We start from the raw sequence: 26,983 nt of genomic DNA, 5'->3' as shown, positions 1-26,983 counted from the left end.
ATATGTGCTCTTTTTTCCCACTGACACTGGCCTCCTTGCTGTTCTACAGACAAGAAACTATCAGCTCTAGGCATTTTTTTCTGACTGTCCCGTATGCCTGGGATGTTCTCCCTCTTCATACCCACATCCTGGTTTCCCAGGATTCCCTTAAGTCCCTAAGAAAATCTCACCTCCTATAGGAAGTCTTTCTCAACCACTCCTAATTCTAACTGCCTGCTCTCTCTCTCTCTCTCTCTCTCTCTCTCTCTCTCTCTCTCTCTCTCTCTCTCTCTCTCTCTCCTATTTATCCCATGTATTGTTTGTTTGTATATAAGTATTTTGCTTGTTGCCTCTCCCATTAAACTGGAAGATCCTAGAAGGGAGAGTCTTTGTTTTGCCTCTTTGTATCCCAAATGCTTAGCACTGTTCCAGTAGCAGTTACTTAAATGTTTGTTGACTGATGATAGGTAGAAATTATAAAGAAGGCAAATTAAAACTTGAAGTCAGGAAACATTTCCTAACAACCAGAACTCTCTAAAATAAAATGAGATGTCTCTAATGGGATGAGTTCATCCTCATTGGTGGGCTTCAAGCAAATGCTGGATGAGTACTTGTCAGATGAGTTGTGGTAGAGATCATTTTTTAGGTTTGAGTTTGACGAGCTTTCCACTGCAGTTCCTTCTAAGAGCAACATTGCATGATTATACAAGTAATGGGGCACAGGCAGTGAGAGTCCAGTCCTTATGAGCATGAATAGCCTGTTCTGTCTGGTTCAGTCCTCCATGGGGAGACTGGGGGTTCAGCCTGCTTCTGGAAGTGCTCGATATTGTAGAATAGAGGAACCCGGCTCTCTCCTACAGAGCACATTAAAATATTTGCTGCATGTTTTTGGTGGTGTACTTCATAATGAGGATAATAAGTTTGCTTAATTCCTAAGTTGGCACTGTGGATGCATACAAAAAGCATTAACTCACCAAAATGGTCTTTCCTTGGTTGTGTTTGAGTAACAAAAGCATAATACTAGAGGCCTCTGAATGGGGAGAGAGGCTTTGGGCCTTTCTCTCTCTCTACCCAGGCATCCAAATTGTGGACCATGAACACATGGGCATGCTGTTGCATTTGTCTCTGTTGTATGTATCCTGGTCTTTGGTGAAGGAATATTAGTGATAATTATGACTTGTGAGCTTTGAAAATTTGGGAGAAGGAGCTGCCAAGAGGTCTGAGAATTGGAATCCATTTCAGAATTTGAGGCAGCTGAGCTTTGTGTACCTTTAATAAGGATTAATGTGAATAAACATAGATTGTATTTGAAATATCAACTATACAACTATCTCATCAACTGATCATATCAATGGTATAGCTACATGATAGGAGAGATGTGTCTAGATAGCGGCTCATATGAAAAAGGCCTGGGGTTTAGTGGACTTCAATTTCTATGTAAGCCCCCAGTGTTCTGTGACAGAGCAGGGGTGTGCTAGAGCCAGTTCATACTTTCTCAGGAGGGCTGATTGTTAAATTTTCAGTGTGATCATCAGTACCTGAGAAATTGACAAATGCTACAAATAAAAGCTTGATTTTTTTGTTTTCTCATTTGTCTAGACTTCAGAAAATGAAAAAAAATGTTTCTAATGCAGATTAAACTGAAAAGTGTGAAATATGTACATTTTTTTTCAGAGATCTGGTTGTTAAACATTTGCAAGCACACCCTAGAATGGGGGGAAGGAGAAGAGAAAGCTAATTGTACCTGAGGGATAATGTCTAAAAAGAGGAAAGAGTTCTAAAGTCTGCTCTAGTCAGATCACACCTTGAGAACTGTGTTTGATTCTTTGCACCATATTTTAGGGAGGATATTGACAAGCTGGAAAATGTGCAGAGGAGAACAACCAGTAAAGTGAGGAAACTAAAAAATCATGCCCTGAACGATCAGTTGAAGGAATTGGATTCTTTAAGCCTATAAAAGAGAAGTGTTGGGGGAGCTTACTAACTGATTTCTAGTATTTGAAGGGTCATCATGTGGAAATGGAATAAATTTGATTTTTTTTTTTACCCTACAAGACAGAACTTGGAACAGTGAGCAGACTTTGCAAATGAGCAAATTTGGGACCTGTATATGGGGGGTGGGGGGGGGAGGATTGCTATCAATTATCAAATAATATGGGCTGCCTTAGGAGAGAGGGACTTCCCCATCTTTAATCAGAAGCTGGGTTACCCCCTTTCTTAACTTTACAAAATGGGTTCCTGCTCAGGTGTGGGTTAGCCTGGATGCCCTCTCAGGTCCCTTTTTGCTTTGAAATTCTATGATTCCCTGAACCTTATCTCCCCGACCATTCTTATTCTTTATTCCTTATTCTATCAGCCTGATTAACATGCCCATTATACGAATCCACAACTTTTTCCATAGTGGCTATTTCAAATATTTTCCATTCTTCTCAAATTACTAATCCCATCTTTCACTCTTAGCAGATGACTACAGATCTCACATTATTGGTAAGACTGAGACAATTTACCATTAGGTCCCTTGTAAGGGGTTGGTGCCAACCCCGGGGCTGTTAGGACCCTAGCACTTGGCCTGTTTCCTGGGCAAAACCAGACAGGCTTAGTAGGAGTTGGAACGGCAGGCTCTCGGAGGGAGGGCCTCCGCCTTTAAGCAGCCCCTGTAGTTATCCTATACATGCAGGCAGAGTCTGTCCGCAAGGGGCTCACAAGCCCAGAAGGAGGGACCCAGCTGGCCATTACCTAATGCTCTTGAACCAGTGCCTAACACAATCCCTGACACAATGCTTTGTTACTTTACTTACTGGAACATCTTTGATACTTTACGGGGACATCCTGCCTCGTGTCTCATGTAGCTCATACAGCTCTGATACCATCTTGCAACAGGCCCGAGCATTCCCAGGCCTTCATAGATACTGTAGGGCAACATCCCCCCTTGTTCCCATGCCCCTACAGAGACCATCTCGCAACAGTCCTAATCTTTCCCATACGCTTGCAGATACTATAGTGTACCATACATTGCAACAATCCAGATCCTTCCCATACCTGTATCGATACCCATACCGGATCAAAGTGCAACAATATACCCGTACTGCAACATTTCTATCCTGTCCCTCTGCAACATTTCTGTTCCTTCCCATGCTGTCATCCTCACACCCTTGGCCACTTGCTTATGCTCATGTAGTACAAACCCTATAAAAATGAATGATTTCTCCCAATAAATCAGAGTGCCTTCTATCTTGACTCCCGCCTCATCCATTGCGTCCCGAGATTGGGGTCCTTGCTGGTCAAGGACCCCCAACAGTCCCTCACCTTCCCTTCTCTTCATCTTAAAATGTCTGTCTTTTCCATCCTCTCTTGCTTTACTTCCATCCTTAAGGAAGAAATCTTTCTCCTCTTTACTGCCTGATTATGTTTTAATATACACTCAGTCCTTGTCCATTAATATCCTCTCTCTTGCATCGTTCACCTCTCATCATCGTTCATCATCTTCACTGGCTTTCTTGCACCATCGATCTTGCCCTTCCCATCAAGTTATAACATGCTTAGCTCTCCTATACCTTAAAAAAACCTCCCCTTGATTTTTCAACCCCCTTCATGATACTTCAATGTCTTGTTCCTTCCCTTAACCACCAGACTTCTTGAAAGAGCTATCTACACTTAATTCCTCATCATCCAGTCACTCTCTTGTAAGACATTTTTCACCCTTCTCTCTCTATTGGCATGTCTTGCTCCAAGATCACCAATGACCAATCAATCACCTTATCTCCAGTCTCATCCTCCTTGATCTTTTTGCAAGATTTAACCATATTCACCATTCCCATCCCAACTTCACATTACTATCTTTCCTTTTGGCTTTTTGGACATTAATCATATTACCTTCATTGAAAAAGTTTCTTTAGTGATGTGGTCCCTGGATCACACTTGGGGAATCACTGTCCTAACTGAGGCATGTTTGGTTTCTGTTCCTCTTGTCCCCCTGCTATCTGAGTAAAACCCTGTGATTGCTACATCAGTCCCCACTAGGGAGTGTTTTCTGGTCAGACCACTTCCTCTGACTCTATAATGTCCCTTAGGGGAATGGACATCAGGGTGGGAAGGATAGAAGTATGGCTGAATTGTCTATATGGTGAAATTTCAGTGACATAAGGGAGGCTCCCTCTGTGTAGAAATATCTGCCCAGAGAATGTAGGCCAATGGGGAGGGGCCTGCTACCCTAGGTAGCCTGGGGTTACTGCAGAACCTCAAGAGCCTGTTAGGATATACTACAAAGAGATGGTAGGAGGCACAGCAAGAGAAGCCAATGAAGACACTGACAATTTCTAGGTTGTCTTGGGCTAGCCCTGAGTCTGGCCTCTAAGGCCATAGCATCATCTTTAGGCCCTGAGCAGGGACAGACCCTCTGTTATTACACACTGGGAAGAGAGTGATCTCTGCAATGACTTTTCCCAATGGGAGAAAGATGGTTTTCTCCTCTGACCCTGAATGATAAGTGTCCCAGTCCACTGGAACTGCTCTGAGGACTCAGGAAGCTGGCACAAAAGACCAAAGCCAAACAGTGATACTAAAAGTAAGAAGTCATTATTTGGCACATTTTAATTTACTCAAGCGAAAGCTGGAATCAGAGAAGAAAAGGCAGGGATAGCAGGAGAAGGATGAGCAGTCTCTAAACTATGGCAGTGGAAAGAAGGGAATCAATAATGGTGCTCCAAAGAGGTTAATCTTTTTGTCTTGGCATGTAGAGCTTCTCCTCTCTGGTCATTCCTTCTACTGATTGTGGGACACTGCCTGGGGCTCCTCCAATGAGGCTCTCTCACCTCCACCCACCCCCCTCACACCCCATCTCCCATCCCCCTATCCCACCCTGCCCGCCCATCAGCTCTGGGTATTGGGAGACAATACCTCTAACACTATAGCCGCCATTGGGTATATGTGTGTATGTATATATGTGTAGATAGAGAGAGAAAGAGAGAGAGACAGACAGAGAGAGAGGGAGAGAGAAAGAGAGAGAGATGTATGTATATTAAGACAGCAGCCCCCTTACTGGGTCACCAATGAACTAGGCCAGCACCATGGGCTTTATATGGGGAGGGGTCAGGGTAGGTTCTTGCTCGGGTTAGTTTTTGAGCTCTGTTGTCACAAGCAGGGAGCTGTAAGGGGATTACATGAAGGATGGACATTCCTAGCACAAAAGATAACAACCATGGAGATTTCCAGAAAAGAGAGTCAGAGACAGAGACAGAGATATAGATGGATATGGGGACAGAGAATTAGAGATAGAGACAGAGGAAGAAGAGGAGGAGAAGGAGTAGGCCATCTCTAAAGCAGAGACAGCCCTTCAGAAGAAAGAAAAGCTCAGGCCCCACAAAATTTGGTTTGATTTGGTTCCTTCCTGATGACCACAATGAAGGAAGGGGCAAATGTTAGAGGTCAGGCACTGTCCTCTGACATGCTTTATGCAAAGGTCCCTAGCCCACCTCAGGTCCTCACTTTGTCCATCTAGAAGCCTGGGAAGAATTATCTGTTGCTTCCACAAATGGCCACTTTGGAATCTCTGACCCAACACCTTCTTCACACTTCTGGATGGGGACATAAGAGAGTTTTGACTTTGCAGAACTGAACCTTATATAGTAATTGCTTAATAAATGCTTTTTCTTTCCATAAGTCAATAAGCATTTATTAAGTGCCTACTATGTCTCAGGAACTGTGGTAAGTGCTGGGGATAGAGCACAAGGCAAAAGACAATCCCAGCGTTCAAGGAACTCAGTCTGTGGAGACTACATGCCCTCAAGTAGGCACAAACAAGCTATATTCAAGATTAATTGATTGGATTAATTAATTAAATTAATAAAAAAAAATTAAATAATTAATTAATTGGAAATAATCAACAGAGGGAAGGCACTAGGATTAAAGGGTATGAGGAAAGGCTTCTTGTAGAAGGGAGGACTTTCTCTGGGACTTGAAGGAAGTGAGGGATGCCAGGAAGTTCTTAGTCAGTCTTAGATAAGTACAGGATAATGTTGCCCTGTGCAAGGTGGACTGTTCATTCCCCATCCAATAAGAACCCACGGTCTAGGGCTGGAGATTAGACTGAGGTGACCTCGGAGTGTAGCAGAATTGCAGAAATGAGACTGGATTTCTTGGAGCTCCTGGGTGGAACGACTGCCCCAAATTTCTGAGCTGGTGAGAAACAACTCACAAGGTTCAAGGGATGGCAGTGAACTTGCCAACCAGTGGGCACTGGGCCCCACTCACAGTTAATGCTGAGTAAAAAAGAGAAGAGTCCTGTCCTTATAAATGTAGATATCCAGGGGACAGGCCGTTGCTATCCTTTATAACATATTTCCAACAGAATATCCCAGTTTCCAGATTCAGCACAGTCCTCAATTCCTGGGCCTTACCTCTTGCCTTCCCATTTCTTGTGCTTGCTCCTTTCTTGTTCTTTGTCTCCTATCTGCTCCAGATAAGACCTCCACCCCAAGGCACAAGGTGCTGGATTAGAATGTCTCCCCTAACCTGAGTGTACTTTATACCCTCACTAGCTTGTGCATGCTATGATTGCCCTTATCTGAGAGACCCCATTGGGGAAGTCTGTAATGCTTGCCCCCTTTATTAAAACTCTCCAGAACATTTGCCTCAGATTCAGACTCTAAGGGGGAAAGGCTGATTAGCTCAGAATTATCACTCTTTCTAACTCATGTTTTTAGAAGCTATAAAAACAACCTGGTAGGCTGAGAGATAGCTCAACAGACATGGCTTTCTGAGCTACTTATCAAAGGGAGAGAAAAAGGGAGAAAAAAATCCCCCAAAGTGGTCACTGAACTGCAGTACTGGCTAAAAGCTATTAGCCCTATTAATGCTACTGATCCCATCACCCCAGGACCTACCTAAAGCAGTTGCTATGCTCCCAAGAACCCCAGTGTATTCAAGCATTTGGAGGTCCAAGCTTGGGTAATATGTATACATTCCTATCATCTACTCTGCCAATAAACAGTTTTGGTCAACTATATGGCAAGTGTGGATTCCTTTCTTGGCTCATCATCCACGCTTTGAGGGAAAAAAAACCTATTGGACTGGCCCAAGGGACACAATTTGCTTTCTGCTGAGAGACCAGCACTGTGACTTCCAGAAGAATGGAGAAAGATTGACATATGTGGAAGATGAATTAGGCTTGTTTTGTTTGTCTCTAGGGGAAAAGAGTAGGAAGATTCATGTTCAAGTCCCTCCTATGATACATACAGGCCATGGCTGACAAGTCACTTAATCTTTCATTGTGCCAGCATCTGAGTGTTTTCAGATTATACACTGCAGATAGCTGCAAACTCCAGGGCTCTCCCACACCCATGAAATCACAAGTCCAGAACATTAAAAATCCATCAACAACTACCAACATTCAAATAAAAAGTAAATTATATAAATATGTATACTATATATATATATATAGTAAATGAATAGATGATTATAAATAAATACATTTGAGAGAAGGCCCCAAATTCCAAACTATTCACAATTTGTAAAAGAAATTTGTTTTGACCAAGTATTTTTACTGATTTGTTTCCATCTGAATCCTTCTGATCTACTTTTCTATTCTTCATTTTAAAAATTGGTAACTTTTTAAAAAACATAAATGTAATTTGCACAATTTTCTGACTCTGCTTTGTTTGCTTTGCATGATTTTATGTAAGCCTTTTCAAGTTTCTTTGTATTCTTTGGATTTTCTCATTTCTTATGACATAATAACATTCCATTACATCCAGAGACTTCAATTTATTTAGCCATCCCCCAGTCACTGGATGTATGCGTTGTTTCCAATTAAGGCAGATTAAAATCATTTAAGATCCATTGAAATAAATAATCTTGTTCAGTGACCTTCTGATTATGAATATCGGGGAAATAGATGCTTGCCATTAAATATCTTTACCTGTGTGCCTGGCTCATAGCAGACACTTACTGAATGCATGTTGGTGAATTGATCGAGAACAGTTATTTTTAATAATCTGATTCTGAATGACAGGTGTGCACACTCTCATTTTTTCCTGTCACGATTAAAGCTACATGTCACCACCTACCCACTAAGACTTATCTTAAATTCTCAGCAATACAGTGATCCAAGACAAAGGACACAGGATGAAAAATGCTATCCACATCCAGAGAAAGAACTAATGGAGTCTGAATGCAGATTGAAGCAGACTATTTTCACTTTCTTTATTTTTTCATGTTCCTTCTTTTTTCTTTCGGTCTGTGTTTGTCACCGAACAACCTATTTCACTTTCCTTTAAAGATATGGATAAATGGAGGCATCCTTGAGCTCCTGGGGGGTAAGCTCTTCTTGCTGTACAACTTGGAAAATTTCAGTCAGCTTTTGTATGAGCAATGGACCCCCTACCTTGTAAATCTCAGCTGGAATAGAATCAGCACCAGGTGCTTTGCCACATGAGAGGAGCCTACTGGAATTCAAAACCTCTTCTTCATTGGGAACTTCACCTACACAGGGATTGACTTCAACCTGAGGTAAATGGTCAATGGCTTCAGCATTGATTGATGGTGGTCTATTAAGAACACTATGGAAGTGTTTAGCCCATCTCTCTAGGATCATATCCTTATCACAAATCAATGTGGTTCCATTAGCACTAAATAGTTGAGATGCACCATAGGTCTTTGGCCCATGAATAGCATTGAGGGCACCATAAAATGTCTTTGGATTGTTACTAGCAGCATAAAGCTGAATTTCATCTCCTTCTTACTGAGCCAAGAATCCCACATCTCTCTAAGCTTTGCTTGTACTTTACTTTTGATGGAATTAAGTGCTGCCTTACTGGAGATGGATGAAGTATCCTGCTGGTAAACCCTGCCCCACCTATCTGCCTTGATGATGCTTACCTGCTGTGATCTTGGAAGCACAGGAAAAACAAAAACAACAACAACCCTTTCAATTTCAATCCAGAAGGTTAGAAATTTATAGGAAGAAATCACATAATTTTAGAACTCTGTGAGATATTAGTTATTTTTCTACTCCAACTGCCTTATTTTACAGACACATAATAGATAGAGTGCTGGACTTGGATTTAGGAAGTCAGATTCAAATTCTGCCAAGAAAAGCTGTGTGACTCTAAGCATATCATTTAACCTCTCTGAGGTTCATTTTCTTCATTTTAAAAAAGGGGATGATAAAAGCACCAAACTCACAGGGTTATTGTGAGCATCATATGAGATAATGTATGTATAATACTTGGCAAACCTTAAAGTCTCATTTAAATGGGAGCCATTATGACCCAAGGACATACAGTGTACCCTCGCTTCCCCAGCTATGGCCAGCCAAAGATGATTTCTTTCTTCCCATCCTCCCAACCCCCCTAAAGAGACCAGTGTTCTTATCCGGACTTGGAAAAGGTCTCTGCTAGTCCCAGATACCAAGGATACCCTTCACCTCTCCTACTCAGGGGAACCATAACTCACCCAGAAGCAGCAAAAATGGCAGTAGTGACAGCTGCATTCTGCTGGGATGAAATATACCAGACCAAGTGAATTGTTCACTGCTGCCCTGGGACAGGATGTGACCTAACTGAGGCTTTTATAATAAATTGGAAAAGAGGAAGGAAATCAACATTTCTCCCTCCTCCACTCCTTCTATCATCAGGTTGCTTTTTCCGGAACCAAACTTGATTTTTATAAAAGAAAGCGCAGTAGGCTGAGGCCTCTAAACCTAACCTCTGGGAAGTAAGACTTCAATAGGAGAGCTGCTATCCTGCCCCTCAGAGTCAGCAGAGTCTGGCCCCCAGCCTGAGGAGGTACTTTGGAGAGCACCAAGGACAGAAAGTGGGATTGGCCAATGAGATCCGGTCCTTATGAGCATGAGAAGAACATGACGAAGACCTCATGTAGACTTCAGAGCTTGCATAAGAATTGTTTTTGTCCTCTTCCCACACGAAGAAGAGTAACCTTTCCATTGACTGCTGATCTAGAACTGAGGATGCTTCCCAAATACTAACCACATGACTCAGTCCTTCTCTAATTTCCTGGAATACTTTGAAGAGGAGTTCTATAAGTCTCTGGGTGGAGACAGAGACCTTAGGCCCTTATGTCCCAATGAATTTTGACAGAGCAAATGGTGGATAGCTGTGTCCTGTCTCTGTTAAGTGAGCCACCAGACTTCCAGAAGCTCAGTTCCACACCAGATTTTGCAGACAGCTGAGCCTTATGAAGAATAAGGTGCTGAGAAGTGGCTCCAAGGCAGCCTATAGAGAATGACATGATTTGTCCATCTGTTATGCTGAATTTGGAAGCAAACTTGGAGGGGTGAATGTTATGTAGAAACTGCTTTAAGTTTGAGTGCGCTCTCCCCAGGGACCAAGATGGTATGGGGGACACTGCACCCCTAGTTGTTAGGGGCAAATGCTTATACTTCTGTCCTTCCTTGGTCATCCCAGTAGCTATGCCTTTCTAAAGTTAATTGATATTAATTGTTTAAATGAAACTGGAGTGATATTGATGATAAAAGAAAGACAATAACTATAATTTGTGATTGATATTGGGGATGATATATTTGAATGGGGGCTTGTCATTGACATGAAAAAGATAACCACAACTCAAAAGGGAGTTTTATGTATATATATATATATATATATATATATATATATATATATATATATATATATATATATATATATATTATATATATATAATATACACACACATATACACATATATGTGTATATATAAATATAAATATATATGTACTATCTATCTATATCTATATCTATATCTATATCTATATCTATATCTATATCTATATCTATATCCCTGAGGAGGGATATACTCTTGTCCTGTAAGACTCAATGTGCCAGTGAGGATGAGATGGGACAAGGTTCCCCAGGGCTTATATGAGCTAACCATGCCTATGGAATGTAATAGGGGTGAACTGACCAGTGGGAAGGGCTGTCCTTTGAACATGCACAGACATTCCCTACTTGCTTTCAGCTCAAGAGACCATGGGGAAATGTAGTGAGGAGTCATTTTCTGGCTATGATGAGTTATCTTCTGGATTAGCTCCTCATCAAGCATGGATCCTGCCATTGACTGGCCACCAGTCTATCCCCTCACTGACCATAGCCTCTTCCAGGTTTGGCTAGGTGGTATACTGAAATTTATGCAGTGACCCTGCCTGTTTCCAATCTGGCTTGTTTCCAGGTAGTGATAATTAGTCTACTGAGGGAGGTCATAGTCTGCTGCATGTACTTTTGATCCCATCCCCTACCTGTTAGTTAGCACTTGCAACACATGTGCCTCTGATCCCAATTTCCTTTACCTCTAATCTTATTTCCCTAGACTTCAGCAGTGGGGGAGGATCTTAGACATGATGGCCAGTCATCTTCTGGTGACATGTAGCTATCATACTTGTCTGTTCTTATTACAAAAGTCATTATGAAAAGCATCCTCCATCTTGAATTCCAGGCTGGTCCTCTCCTTAGGCCAGCCTATCAAGATGTTTTCAATCTTGACTTTTCAAAAAATAAACTTTTTAATTTTCTATTCCTGAGTTTTGCCTTATTATTCAGGGCAAAAGCCCAAACAAATAATTTTCCTTTTAATATGTGGGTTGGTTATTAGGCTGGCTCCTCCCATGGTGGTTCCTCCTAGGAAGGTCAGTCCTCTGGACTTCCTGGTCCAATGGGAAGCTGCATCCTCCATTACTTCCAGCCACTGGCTAGGCTAGGTGTTACAATCCTCTTTCTTCTGTGATGTGATAGGTCACTTTTCATATGGAATACTATTGTTCTTCTTCAGAAAGAGCAGAGACCTTTAGCTGAAGACTGGCAGAAGTCTCCCCTCTTTGACACTCTCAGGCCTCAGGTCTGAGGTTTGTAACACTGAAGGCAATTGAGAGAGATATAGTCTTTTCTGTTGAATCTTTCTTCCCAGTTCAGAGCTAGAGTAAACTCCACTGTTACTTATCGTGACTTTTCTTCAGTGGAGTCTTAAGCAAATAAATAAATTTGGACTGAGGCATTATGTTCAGTTTATTGTTCGCTCATGTCCAACTGTTCCCACTTGGGTTTTTCTTGGCAGAGATACTGGAGTGGTTTGCTATTTCCTTCTCCAGCTCATTTTTACAGAAGAGGAAGCTGAGACAAACAGGGTTAAGTGACTTGCCCAGGGTCACACAGCTAAGAAGTGTCTGAGGCTAGATTTGAACTCAAGAAGATAACTCTGGCTGATTCCAGGCCTGGTATTCCATCCATTGCACCACATAGCTGCCCACATGATAAGCTCTACACATACATAGAAAGGCAAACAAATAAAACAGCTCCTATTCTCAAGGAGCTCACAATGTCTAATAGGAGATACACCATGCAACCATCTAAATACAAACAAGGTATGTACAGGATAAATTGGAGATAATCAACAGAGGGAAGGCATTAGTATTAAGGTGATTTGGGAAAGTCATCCTGTAGGTGGGAGTTGAGGGAAGCCATGGAAGTCAGGAGGTAGAAAAAAGGAGAGAGAGAGAATTCCAGGCATAAGGGACAAACAATGAAAATGCCCTAAGTCAGAAAATGGAGTGTCCAGTGCAAGGAACAACAGAGAGAAGACAGAATGGGGGGAGGTTGGCAAGTTATGAAGGGCTTTGAAAAACAAATAGATTTTATATGTGGTGAGGCCTCATGTGTCACTAGGGCTATCCTGCCTTTAGCAGGGGAGTGTTGTCTGACTTGAAGATGGCTCTTTGAAAACACCAATAAGATTGAGAATTAATTAATCTGATTAAAAAGAAGAGAGCAGAAAACCAAATCAATAAAATAAGTGAGCAAGGTGAAATCACAACAAAATCAGAAGAAATGAAAAAGAATAATCAGGGCATATTAGAAAGTTACATGCAAACAAAACTGAGAACATAAAAAAGAAAAATGCCTTCAAAACTATAAAATATCCAAACTATCAGGAGGCCTTGTAGAGATCTTAAGTAACCCAATCTTAGAAAAGGAAATTAATCTAGCTATAAAGGAACCACCAAAGGAAAAAATCTCCTCATTCTGATGGATGCACGGGAAATTCTATCAACTTTTAAAGAACAATCAGTGCCCAAACTCCACAAATTATTCTCAAAAACTGAGAAAGAAAACACCCTTCCAGAATTATTTTTATATGACAAATATAGTCCTTATACCTCAAAGAAGTAAATATAAAAGAGAGAAAACTATATGTCAATATAATTAATGGATATTGACCAAAAATTTTAAACAAAATCCTATGAAATAGACTCCAGTGATTTGTTCAAGAAATTATTCACTCTGAACAAATGAAATTAACACTGAAGATGGAAGGATGGTTCAACATTAAGGAATCAATCAACATAATTGATCACATTAAAAACCAAAACATCCAAAAGCCACATGATCATTTTAATAGATGGAAAAAAGCCTTTGACAAAGTATAACATGCTTTTATGCTAAAAACCCTATAAAATATAGACATAGAGTGACCTTTTGTAATATCATAAAAAGAGCTACCTAAAACCAAAATAAAATATCATATGCAGTGAGGATATACTAGAAGCTTTTCCAATAAATACTGGAAATACAGGAATGGGTAGAAAAGGGGAGGTGGTATGAGAACTGTCTTCAAATATTTGCAAGGCTATCATGTGAAACAATGACTAAATGTCAGGCATCAGAGGTCAAAATGAGAAGCAATGGATGGATGGGAATTGCATAAAAGCAGAATCAGGCTTGATGTAAGGAAAATAGTCCCAACAATCATCTAACAAGGTGAATCAGTTGTTATCAGAGGTGTTTTAGAAGGCATTTTCATTCAGGAGCAGATCAGATGATATGACCACTGAAGTTCTCCCCCAAGTTGGTTGAACCAGGAAAACTGTCATGACACCAGGGCTCTAATCTTTCCAGAGATGCCAAATGCTTCCCTTTCCCATTCTCCCAACTATGTTAAGGTGCTAAAAGGGTCATTTGTTATCTATGGTTCCTTTCAGCAATATGTAGTTTCCCTATTTATTCTCCTTGTAATTTTTATTTTTGTTTTATCAAATAGCATGACTATGGTTCTTGCTTTTTTTGGATTCACACTATAGATAGTAGTTTTTTTCCATCACCTCAGTTTTTGTGTGTGTGCATGTGTACGTGTGTGTATGTTTTGTTTTTTAAATGTATTTTTTGTAAGCAACAGATTGTAGGATTTTGTTTTCTTATCAAATTTCTCACTCTTTTTCATTGTATTGAATTGCTTAATCCATTCACATTTAAAATTATGTGAATTAGGTTTATATTTTCTTCCATCTAATTTTATTTTTTTGAAGTTATGATTTTGTACTTCAGTTACTTTTTTTGTTGTTCAGTTGTTTCAGTCATATCTGACTCTTCATGACAACCCCCCCCACCTGCCATTTTGGGGGTTTTCTTGACAAAAATACTGTAGTGGTTTGCCATTTCTTTCTCCAGCTCATTTTTCAGTTGAGGAAACAGAGATAAACAGAGTTAGGTGACTTGCCTAGACTCACAGCTAGTAGGTGTCTGAGGCCAGATTTGAATTCAGGGAAGTGAGTCTTCTTGACTCCTGTTCTGGCCCTCTATCCATTGCACCACCTAGCTTCCCTTCAGTTACTTCACCTTAATCTTTAATAAAGTGGCCCTATTCCCACTGGCTGTCTTCCCTTCGATGTTGATCCCTTCCTCTTGTTTGTTACCCCTTCCCTTTCACTTATTAGTTCCCTTTTCTAGCCTGATTTTATCTGGTTATAGAATTCTTCACTCCCATTCCCCTTGTTAGTCAAGTAAACTCTCTGTTCCTCTCTTCCCTTTCAACTAGTCCTATGCATTAGTTTCTTAATTTCATTTTTGTGCCCCCTTCCCAAAAGAAGATTTCCTTCACCCTTTTCATTAGCCATCCTGCCTTTCGTTAGACAGTCATTCTCCCATTCACGATGCTTCTAATTATCTCCATTTTCTGTATTCTTGAAGCAATCGAAATTTCCAAAACTCTCCTCTAGGCAATCTCTCCCACTGCCTTGTAGAGCTTTCCTCAGTGATTCCTTTTTCCCACGGTGCTTCCCTCTCAGAACAATGTTAGTTGCAGGTGTCAGAGAGGACAATGCCCCATCATAGGACCCCATGCTCACCACCTCCCCACAATTGAGCTATGCCCTTTCCTGGTCATCATTTCCCCTCACTTGACTAAAATTTTCCTCCCCAGCCTCCTCCTCTCCCAGGTACCAATTGCCCCTAGGATTTCCAACACCCACCCCGTTCTTCAAGGTAGGAGGAATGGACTTTTCTAGCACCAAATTCTCTAAATCGTACCCGGTGCAGTCATCTCTCTTCACAGACCGTCTTTCTTTACCCATAGGAACATTCCTCAGTGGAATCCTCCTTCCATCACCAAAACAAGGCCTCCTTTCTTTCCTTCTACTTGATCCTTCCCCCCTCCACCTCACTCACTCCTCTGTAGGCCCTTCTCCTACTTAGACCATAGGAGTCACCTTCCTCTCATTGCCAGCCCTTGATTTGACATGGAAAATCAAACATTTCTCTTTATTCTCCTGCTCCCCTCCCCCACTTTCATGAACTCTCCCATGTTGTTATGTAGTCTCACAAAAACTTTGATTCATCACAAGGCAGAGTATCATCAGGTTCTGTCCATAATGCCTCTTTGCTGTTACCTCCACAGTCCCTGTCTCATTGCTTACATTTAGAAGGAAGTCTCTTAGTGAGATATCTGCTGTCATTGTGTTTCCATTGCTGTCCTTGGCTGCTGCATTTATTCAATCCTCCTGTATTTCTGTTGTTTGGGATGTTCAGGAAGCAAATGATCTTTTCAGTTCTTTTCTTTCTAAGAATGTTTCAAATGCCTCTTTAAAAAAAAATAAAATAGATTTCCTTCTTCATTTTCATTTATAGGTAAGTTCAGATTTGTAGAGTAGGTGACCACCACCTGAGCTCCACTGCTCTTCAAAATACCTTATTCCATTCCTTCCTATATTTTCTGGTCAGGTCCAAGATTGTCTTGAATTTCCTTTCTTTGTATTTGAAGGTCTTTCTCTGGATTACTTGCAAAACTTGTTTCTCAGTTGAGTTTTTCAATTTAACCACCATGTGTTTTGGAGTGTGCAGCCTTGATTGTTTTCTGGAAGAAATCTGTAAATTCTTTCAATTTGTATTTCATTTTCTACGTTCAGAAGTTCTGGGCAATTCTCATCTATTGTTTCCTGAATTATGGTTGTTAAGGTTTTTTAACCTGTCATGTTCTTCTGGGAGACTTATGACCCTTAGGTGGTCTCTATGCATCCTGTTTTTGAGATGGCTATGTTTTCCTTGCCCAATGGGCAGATTTTCTTTGAATTTTATTGGTTTTTGCTTCTCTTCTTCTGCATTGTCCATTTTTTATATTAATTCATTTATTTTCTGTTTTCAACATTCACTTCCATAAGTTCTAAATTTTCTCCCCCTCCCTCCCTCCCTCTTCCTTCCTTCCCTCCTCCCTCCCCAGGACAGCATGAAATCCAATATGGGCTCTATCCATACATTCCTATTAAACACATTTTCACATTAGTCATGTTGCATAGAAGAATTGTAATGAATGGGAGAAACCATGAGAAAGAAAACAAAACAAAAGAGGAAAGAGTCTGCTTCACTCTGCATTTTAGCTCTATAGTTCTTTCTCTGGTTGTGGATGGCATTTTCCAACATGAGTCCTTTGGAAAAGTTTTAGGTCCACGCATTGCTGAGAATCTGCCCATTATTTTTGCTGTATAGGCCATAAATTTTGCTCTCCTAATTCTCATTTCTCTTTTGAACCACTCAGGAACAGCACGTTGTGGTTCCATCTTCCCATTACAGTCCACAGGTTCCTCTGTCTTAACAAGTGTTGGGTCATTTTCCTTTCTTTTGCTGTATTTCTTCACAGATGCCTGAACTCATTTACTAGACCTGGAGGTCACAGTTCCTTCTGTTGTTAATATTTTCCCTATTGATTTATCTGCCTATATTCAAGGTCCTTGAGTTTTCTTCTTCCAGTGATCTTTGTTAATTTTAGTCTTCTCCCCCTGCCCTCCTTATTTTCCCTTGACTCTGTCAAGGCCCCAAGCAGGGTTCTGCTCCTGAGGTGCTGCTGTCACACTGGTTGTCTGTTGTAGTCCAAGAAAACTTCTGCAGCCTGGAGACAACATCTCCATGGCACTGGAAAGAGGGAGGCATGGAGCTAGAGTGTGAGGTTGGGTTTTGTTGCAAGCCCATGTGTTGGTCTTTGGGTTAACCAGGACATCCTTGCTGTTGGTAGTGGAGGAGGGCTCCTGAGTGAGTGCAGGGTAGGTATCAGTTCGTTTTTCCTACTTTCTTTTGATTTTGGGTGTCCACCATGCAGACAGCTGACATTGCTTTATCTTCGGTCCCCAGGGTATTGATGTGTACCAAAAGGTGCCTAGACTTGATTGAGTCAGAGAACACCTAGGAATCTGTCCAGACACAAGTGTGACATTTGGAGGAGTGGAGAGGACTGTCTCCTATCAACCACTGTGGGCAGGCCTGAAGGCTCTAGGGTGCATTTTGGCCTTGGTGGGGTAGGAAATCCACACTCGATATATCTCATCTAAATTTAAAATTTGATAGGGAGATATGGAGAGGAAAGAAGAGGAATTTGCCCCCAAATCAGAGGCATGGTGTGGCTTTGGAGTCAGAGGACCTGAGGTCAAATGATGACTCTGCTACCTTTGCAACCTTGTGCAAATCATTCAGCTTCTTTGGCCTTGGGTTGTTGTTGTTTTTTCATCTAAAAAATGGGAGCATAAGGGGAGGCATCCAAGTGACCACTGAGGTTCTTCCAACTCTGAATCTGTGATGTAAGGCCAGAGCTTAGAGCTTAAAACTGCACTAACATGTTGTGGGGCCACCATGTGTACACATCCTACCTCACCACCACTGCCTTCCATTCCAGACAGTGTCTATACATCTGAAGGATATAAACACTATTATCTTAATTATTCAAGTCTCCTAATCTGCTCTTCTTCAATTACTGAAATTGGGATTCTGCCCATTCCCTGGATCCCTGGGTAAACACTTCTCTTCCCTCAACAAGGAAAGCCAGCTGTAGACACAGGAGAGCGAGGAAACAATACCAAACTTTCATGATTTGAGCCAGAAAAGTAGAAACACCCTCAACCATCTCTTCACTGAAGCAATTTGTTTCCACTGTTGCTATTAAAATAGAACTATTCTGTAGATGTCTGTCTAACATTGCGTTGTTATGAGCCATTTATGCCATAGAGAGGGTAAGGTTCTCAAAGAAAAGGCCACAATCAGAGAGAGAAAGAAAAGCTAACAGGTGCCTGGTCAGCAGATGACACCCAAACAGGAGTCTGCTGGAAGAATTATCTTTGTTGGCATGGGACTGACCAGCAACTTTAGCATCTTCCCTCTGTCCTGATTCTAAGGAACTGGTTCTGTTTAGCCCCTTCCCACTGCCACCCTCCCCCTTCTTTCCATTTTCCCCACTCATGCTTTCCTCCCAAGTTAGGCCCCTAAACAATGCCTGAGCTAGAATTGGCCCATTGGCTTTGCACTCCCATTTTTCTGCTCCATTAAGCTGAGACTCACCTGGACACAACAGTGTTATCCAGAGCAGCACAGAGCTGGTGGTGGTGACAGGTTTGGGCACCCACAGTCCCCTCATGGCAGGCTGGGGAACAGTGGACTCCAAGCAGCATCAAGATTCAGAGGCTAGAAGTATATATCTGTCCCACCAACCCTAACACAGTCCAGAGGACATAAAGCTCTTCTAAAGGAGGGAGTGAGAATTTCTCTTTTACCTGAGAATCTCCTCCCCTCCTCCACTTTCACTGACCGTCCTCCCACTGAAGTACCTCTTCTTTCTGCTCCCTCCCACTTTGCCAGTGGAATGCAGGATATCCTGGCCCAGCACCCACACAACTGGGACCAACTGATTATACAACTAAATTCAGAGAAATCTACTAGAAAGCAAACAAACTACCCCACTCTGCCCTGCATGGTGTAAAGCCAAAGTGTAAGTTGTACTGGAAGTAGAAGTGTGTGTGTGTGTGTGTGTGTGTGTGTGTGTGTGTGTGTGTGTATGGAATATATATATATATATACATACATATATATAAATAGAGAGAGAAGATATGCACATATGTATGTATGTATTTGGGATCATAATCTTCTCCCTATCCACCTCAACAGGTTGTTGGGAGATTGAAATGTGACAATAAATTTAAAGTTATTTGTCAGCCTCAAAGTTCTGTGTAAATATCAGGTGTTGGTTATTCAATGGGCCAACCCCAGAGCCCAGTCCTAATTCAGAGAGAGAATGGGGAAGTATGAAAAGTACTCTTCCCTAGAGGCCCCTCATGCGCCATAATAATAACAGCTCCCATTTACAAGGCACTTTTCTTACAACCACCCTGTGACATGTGGTGCATATATTCCCTTTGGTGGGTGAAGAACCAGGAGCTCAGATAAGCTGACTTGTCCATGGTCATTGATCCATGAAATATCAGAACCCAAGTTTCCTCATTCTCTCTGTCTGTTACACGGTTGGATCTGAGTTCTTGGTGCTAGAAATAATGACCTGAGGTTGCTCATAATTATATGTTATCCACCATAATGGGACAAAATACTCCAGGGAAAGTCAGGAGGTGGGGTGAGATGGGAAACTTGGTGGTGCTTGCTTTCAGGATTCCATACTAGGAAGGCTGGGCTTGGAGATCCATTTTGAGCTCTGAGTTGCAGTAGGGTTAAAGCCAAGTGCGACTCCACTGTCGCCCCGGGATTGGAGGGCCACCAGGCTGGAGGGGTTACACTAGCACATGTTAGAAAATCACAGAAAGTTGAAGCTCCCAGGCTGCTCATTATTGGGATTCAGCCTTTGTACTTCCAGTATGGAGGACATAGGACCTCAAAAAAAGTCTCAAAAAAAGTCACAAAGAAAAATAAAAGGAATGGAATTCTGAAGACACGAAGAGAAATAATTCCAAAGAGAAAAACATGCGCATTGTCTGAAGGAAAGAAAACACAGATGTAAAGGCAACTCACCAACCAAGTTAGACTTTTAAAAGATGCGTACAGAAGTTGGAGGCAAGGGCTAGTAACCTACAGTCTATTAAACCATTGGTCAATATGCCAGGCATTGTTGTAGGAGATGAGGATACAGAGTGCAGAAAAGCATGCCATGGTCCTATAAAAAGGGTATGAGGACTACTAACGCTCAGAATAAGTTGAGGCTGGTTTGGAAAGTTAAGAACAACGAAAGGGAATATTCTGGGGTCTTTTGGGTTTTTTAGCTATACTAAGGGGACATAGAGAGAAAGTATGGTGTAGTATTGTGTATTGTAGGAGTGTTCAACTCATATAGAAACAGGGGGCCACTAAACCATACAGAAAGATTCCCACTGGACAAATAATGGCTAAGTTTTCAAATGCAACATTATCCATGTTTTATTGTATTTTTATTCATTTTGTAAAATTTCCCAATTACATTTTATCTGATTTGGGTTACACTCAGGCTTTGTGTTTGATCCCTCTGGTGTAGAGGCTGGAGAGTTGGCCACTGATCCCATCAGTGTAACGGCCAGAGAAGTGGCCTCAGAACCAGGAAGGCTTGGGTTCAAGTCATGTCTCTGACTTAGAATGTTTGTAACCCTGAGCAAGTTATTTAAACTCTCAATGTTCTAGACCACTTTCTAAGGTTGTAAACTGCAGAGAAGATGTTAATGTATATTAGAAGAAGTTTCCTCATTTTGGAATTCTCTTATTAGTGAACTTACCAATTTGTTCTTTATTTCTATAGAAAAAAAGGAAGATTGAGGTTGGAGCCAAGATGGTGGAGTAGCAAATTCAAAGAGCACCTCATCAGCACCTCCAACTCAGACTTTTCCAAACAGATCTAGAAAATCTGTCAGATTGAATCCTGCTGAGGAAATCCAAGAAAAAGCAGTGAGTCATTTGTTAAGCCTGGTTTGGCATAGGGAGACAGACAGAGTGGTCTGCTGACACTGGGAATGGCATCTGGCCAGGAATCCAGCAGTCCAGGCCCAAAGACTGTGCCCAGAAACAAGATGAAGACCTAGACCCATGCTGGAACAAGTGTCAATTGGCAGCTTTGTTGTCACAGACCCAGGGCAGAGAGAGGAGGGGGCCTGCACCCAGGGATAACAATCGAGGGTAGGAAGCAATTGCAAGCTCGGGGCCGTGTGCCTAGCAAGAAGCAAGTTCAGAAGCAAGTACAAGCTGTGTGGTTCTGACCCCAAGAGTGAAATGCGCTCTCACTTCTAGCTTCTATCCCCATCTGAAGCCTGTGGAGGAAGAGTAAAGGCAGGAATATCAGACCAAAAGGAAGCCTACAGTTCTGCCACCCTGATCCAGCAGAGCTTTCCAGCTGGCTGATACAGTTTGAGTACAGCAGCAGTCTACTGTTGCTCAGATCCCTACCAAGGACAAGAACCTGTAGGGCTCAGGCCAAGGGAGCAGTAAATCACACTTTGCCCTGGTTCGTACCTCTTTGGGAACAGGAAAGCTAGCCTGAGCTGTCCCTGAGAGCCTGGAATGACACCACACTTAATACAGCAATAAAACATTATCAGAACCAACCTAGATCTTCCCTCTAGAAGTGTGAAAATCATGATCTTTATGAAATCAGAAAGTAGGGTGGAAGAATATGCAAAAAACAAACAAACAAAAAAAGAAACCCACCATAAAAAGCAGAGAAGACACAAAACTCAGAAAAAGAGAATGACTCCAAAACACTTTCATGCAAAGCCTCAACAAAAAGCATAACTTGAGCACAAATTCAAGTAGAATCCCTAGAAGTAATGAAGCAAGAGTTTCTTAAAATAGTTTACAATTTTTTTACAAATGAAATGAGAGCACTGGAGGAAAAGGTATAAAATTAATGAGTTATAAAAGAAGGAATTGGAAAGGAAATTAACAGCTTGACACAAGAGGTACAAAAGCTTGCAAAAGCAACACATTCCCTGAACTTTAGAATGCAACAAATGCAACAAAATGACTCCATGAATCAACTAAAAATATTAAACAAAGGCAAAAGATTTTTTGAAATAGAAAAAAAATGAGTTATTTCATAGAAAACAAACAACTGACCTCAAAAACAGACCAAAGAGAAAAGAAATTTAGGAAGTATTTGACTACCTGAATGGATATCATGACCAAAAAAGATCCAAGCCATCACAACTAAAAATTAAAAAAAAAATAAAACTGCCAAGATGTCTTGGAACTTTAAGGTGAAGTGGAACTAGAAAGAATCTATTGGTTGCCTTCTAAGAGAAATCTCAAAATGAAAACTCCCAGGAACATTATAGCCCAAATCCAGTGTCCAGGTCAAAGAAAAAATACTGAAAGCAGTCAGAAAGAAGGAATTAAAATGCCAAAGAATCAGTCACAATCACACACAATTTAGTGAGCATTATCATAATTGATCAGAGAGCTTAGAATATAATACTCTAAAAGGCAAAGGATGCAGGTGTTTGCCCAAGAAGAACTTACTCATCAAAATTGAGTATAATCCTACAGGTAATAAATGAATCTTTAATAAAATAGAAAACTTCCTAAAGTTCCTGATGAAAAGTCCTGAGCTATATAAAAACTTCGAAGTTCAAACACAGGAGGTAAAAGAAACATAAAATAGTAAATATGAATGAACAATCATAAAGGATGTAAAAAAGGGCAAACTACTTACATTCTACTATAGGGAGATAATACATGTGATTCCTCTGAACTACATTGCCCTAAAGGGTCAGAGAATCTAATTAAACAGAAGGGCTGAGAATGATTCTGCTCTGTCTTAATTTTTTTAACTTACTTTTTTTCTTAATTTACTTTTAGTTTTCCACATTTAATTTCATAAGATTTTGAGTTCCAAATTTTTCTCTCTCTCTCTCAACACCTCCCTCCCCATGATGATATCCAATCAGATATAGGTTATACACATACAATCATATTAAACATATTTCCACATTAGACATGTTGGGAAAGAAAAATCAGAACAAAAGAGAAAAACCAATTGAAAGAGAAAGAGACACAGAGAGAGAGAGAGAGAGAGAGAGAGAGAGAGAGAGAGAGAGAGAGAGAGAGAGAGGAAATAGTATGCTTCAATCTGCTTTCACACTCCATAGTTCTTTCTCTGGATGTGGATAGCATTTTCCATCATGAGTCCTTTGGAATTGTCTTAGACCATTGCATTGCTGAGAAGAGCAAAGTCTATCAAAGCTTATCCTCCCACAAAGTTATTGTTACTGTATACAACGTTCTCCTGATTCTTCTCACTTCACTCCGCATAGGTTCATGTAATTTTTTCCAGGTTTTTCTGAAATCTGCCTGCTTACCATTTCTTATAGGACAATACTATTCCATCATATTTGTATACCATAATTTGTTCAGCCATTCCCCACTTAATGAGTATCCCCTCAATTTCCAATTCTTTGCACCACAAAAAGAGCTGCCATAATTTTTTTGTACATGGGAGTCCTTTTCTGTTTTCTTGTTATCTCTGGGATACAGACATAGTAGTGCTATTGTTAGATAGAGGGTATGCAAAGTTTTATAGCCCTTTGGGTATGACTCCAAATTGCTCTCCAGAATGGTTAGATCAGTTCACAACTCCACCAACAATGCATTAGTGTTTCAATTTTCTCACATCTTCTCCAACATTTATTATTTTCCTTTTCTGTCATAATAGCCAATCTGATAGGTATGAGGTGGTACCTCAGGGTTGTTTTAATTTGCATTTCTCTAATCAATAGTGATTTAGAGCATTTTTTCACATGATTATAGATAGCTTTAATTTCTTCACCTGAAAACTGCCTGTTCATATTCTTTGACCATTTGTCGATTGGGCAATGACTTCTATTCTTATGCACTTGACTCATTTCCCTGCATATTTTAGAAATAAGGGTATTATCAGAGACACTGACTCTAAAAATTGTTTCCCAGCTTTCTGCTTCTATTCTAATCTTGGTGGCATTGGCTTTGTTTGTGAAAAACTTTTTTCATTTAATGTGATCAAATTAGTCTGGATGATCTCAAAAGAAGAATATAAAGGGAGGGGAAGAGGACTATACTAGAGGAGGGAGTGGAGAGGAAGGTTAAGGGAAATTTTCTCAGCAATCATACTGTGCATAGGAGTAGGGAGTAGGGGTAATGGCTGATACTTAAACCTCATTCTCACCTGAACTGGTCAAAGGATGGAATAATACATACACACAGTGGAGTGCAAAAATGCATTTTACTCACCAGGGATGTAGGGTAAGGAGGGAAGGGAGAAGGAGAAAATAGAAAAAATATGGATCAAGGGAGGGATTAGTCCCAAGCAAAACAAACTCTAAGGACATACAAACATACTTACAGCTCTTTTTGAGGTGGCAAAGGATGGGAATCTTAGAATGAACCCATTGATTGGGGAATGGTTGAACATGTTATTGTTTATAAATGTGATGGAATGATATTGTGGTATAAGAAATGATAATGGGGCTATTTTCAAAGAAACCTGGGGAGACTTGTATGAACTGATGTAGAGTGAAATGAAATGAAGAAAATGGAACCAAGAAAACAATTTATACAATGACAACTAGAACACTGGGCTAAATGAAATCAGATGGAAATTAATAAGACTAAAAGTGGTCAAAATTCCAGGATGTTTTGTTGGAGTGCAAATTCAAAACGAATAAAAAATGTAATATGACATAAAAAAGATAGTGTGATTTTGTGTTGCATTAAGGAAGAACAGTGTCTAGGAAAAGGAGGTGGTAGCCCACTCTACTCTGTCCTGGTTAGAACACATCCAGACTATTGTATTTTAGGAAGGACATTGAGACGCTAGAGATTCTTCAGAAGAGACAACCAGAAGGATTGTGTGAAGGGTCTCTAGTCTCCGTCAAATGAGAATCACTTGAAGGAAATGAGAATGCTTCTCTTAGAGAAGAAGAGGCTCAAGGGAACATGATAATCCTCTTCAAGTACCAGGAAAGTTGTCATGGAGGCTCTTTGGTCTAGGAGGGGAGAACGAAGAACAATTTCATCTTTGGCACTAGAGTATAATGGTTCTGCCACTTACCTACCCTGACCGATCCACTCTGCCTCTGCAGTCTCTCTCCCCAAGTGCTGGAAACTTAGGGTCCTGGAGCTGAAGTTCCAGCCACAACCACTTCTAGCCACTAGGTGGCAGACTACCTCCATTTCTCTACTGGCTCCATAGTGATTCTCAGGACTTCACTCTCCAGTTCACATAAGCACTAGCAAGGAGGGTTCCTAGGGAAGGGCTGAGAGACATCTCTTCCTCAGGGTTCTGGGGTATTTCTGAGGGGCAATGGGTTTTTCTCTGAAGCTGTAAGCTCAAGCCCCTGCTCTCGTGTGTTCTCTCCAGTTACAGTTAGTGTCTCCTTGAGATCATTAATTGACCCAGTGATAAGTGTCCCCACCATCAATATAACCAATTGACACTAATTAACTTTTACAAAAAGTTCTTTACTATGATGATATAGGAAGAACAGAAATACAAAGCCCTTCCTCCAGGGAAATATTCCCCATCTTTTCCACCTCAGTTCCTGGTAAGAGTGAATCCAAGTTAAAGCAATTGTGACAAAGCTTTTCCCCCACCAAGTTCATTTCTGACTGTGCCATGGCCATTGGATGAGGAACTCCTTGCTTACAGGGCACAGTGTCAGCTCTCAGGCCAATTCATTGTTGGTTTAGCTCTCATAAATTGTTGGTATCTCACCTGGCCTGGCTGCCAGCAAACTATAATACAAATGTTACAAAACATTGCAAGACAATGTACCGAAGGAAGGAATACAAAACAATCCATCCCAAACAGAGGCTGGCTGAGGAGGCCACATGCACACCAGTTTCCAAAGGCTCGCCTGAAGTTCATCCTTTTCACTTGAATGCAGCGAGGGTAGAAAGAGATTGAGTTGCTCCTATGGAAACCTGCTATGTCCATAATGGGTTCTGACTCAGCAACCAGCTGAAAAGCCTTTGTTTACCATATTGTAAACAGAAAGGAAACATTCTAGATGTTCTGAGTCAGGAAGCATGGCTTTTTCCATTATGCATACCTGGAAGCAAGCTTACCTAGCCTGTGTATGGGGAATTGTAGCAAGTAAGATGATGTTTAGGCTTCCATACTGAGACCTTGACGTTATCACTAAATTGATGATACAGGAATGAGTTACCATATTTCCCCATGTATAAGACACCCTTTTTTGAAAAATTTGGGGTCTAAAAACTGGGTGCATCTGTTTCTACAATTCAGCTAGCAGCTGCTGTGGGGATGAAAAACCAACAAGGACCAGCTCACAGAACGCTGCAAGTCCAGGTTCTTTTGATCTGCTTTACTAAGGAAAGCAAAGTTAAGGGGTTAACAATCTTACTTTAATCCAGCATACAAATATCATTCACTTAGTTCAGGGGGGAAAGCCAGCACCCTGTACTTCAGAGCAAATACAAATTACAAACATCAACAGACAGACCTTGTCTGATTCAAATCCCAATTCATAGTTACCAGAGTTTAACCAAGTATAAACACCAGGTCAAGCTGGAGGGCTCTTAACTACACCTGCCTGGAGTCTCCACATTAGCTCGCCACCAAGAGTGAAAGCCCTAAGCAAATAGCTTTGTCTTCTCAGTGCTCCAGATGAGGTCTGATGAAGGTAGGGTATAGTGGGACATTACATAATCACACTATTCTTTAAAGATATGACTCTTCTTGTCATGTTAACTTTTTTCACAGCCACATCACACTGCTAACACATATTTGAGCTTGCAGTCCATTAAACCTCCAAGATATTTTTCAGAATAATTTTTATCTACTCATGCCTCCCCCATTTTGTACTTGTAAAGATGATTTTTTGGTAACTATGCCAAGAGTTTACATTTATGCCCATGGAATTTCGTCTTAATAGAGTCAACATAATACTTTTTCAGGGGTGGGGAACCTGTGGCCTTAAGTCCACATGTGGCCTTCTAGGTCCTTAAGTGCA

The 26,983-nt window shown here is 41.0% G+C and overlaps 1 protein-coding gene across 1 annotated transcript in view; it reads right to left on the bottom strand.

Annotated features, from left to right (window-relative positions):
* The window catches only part of LOC118847905 (low affinity immunoglobulin gamma Fc region receptor II-like), a 32,007-nt gene extending 13,359 nt beyond the window's left edge, over positions 1-18,648 (bottom strand). Inside the window, exon 1 of the mRNA XM_036756593.1 lies at positions 18,573-18,648. Coding sequence (XP_036612488.1) covers positions 18,573-18,648 — 76 coding nt within the window. The remainder of the gene's footprint in view (positions 1-18,572) is intronic.
* Positions 18,649-26,983: the final 8,335 nt, after the last annotated feature.

Source organism: Trichosurus vulpecula, chromosome 4 (genome assembly GCF_011100635.1).
Source record: "Trichosurus vulpecula isolate mTriVul1 chromosome 4, mTriVul1.pri, whole genome shotgun sequence".
In the NCBI taxonomy this organism is placed as follows: domain Eukaryota; kingdom Metazoa; phylum Chordata; class Mammalia; order Diprotodontia; family Phalangeridae; genus Trichosurus; species Trichosurus vulpecula.
Note: the sequence above shows the minus strand (reverse complement) of the source record. Positions and strands in the feature narration are given on the sequence as shown.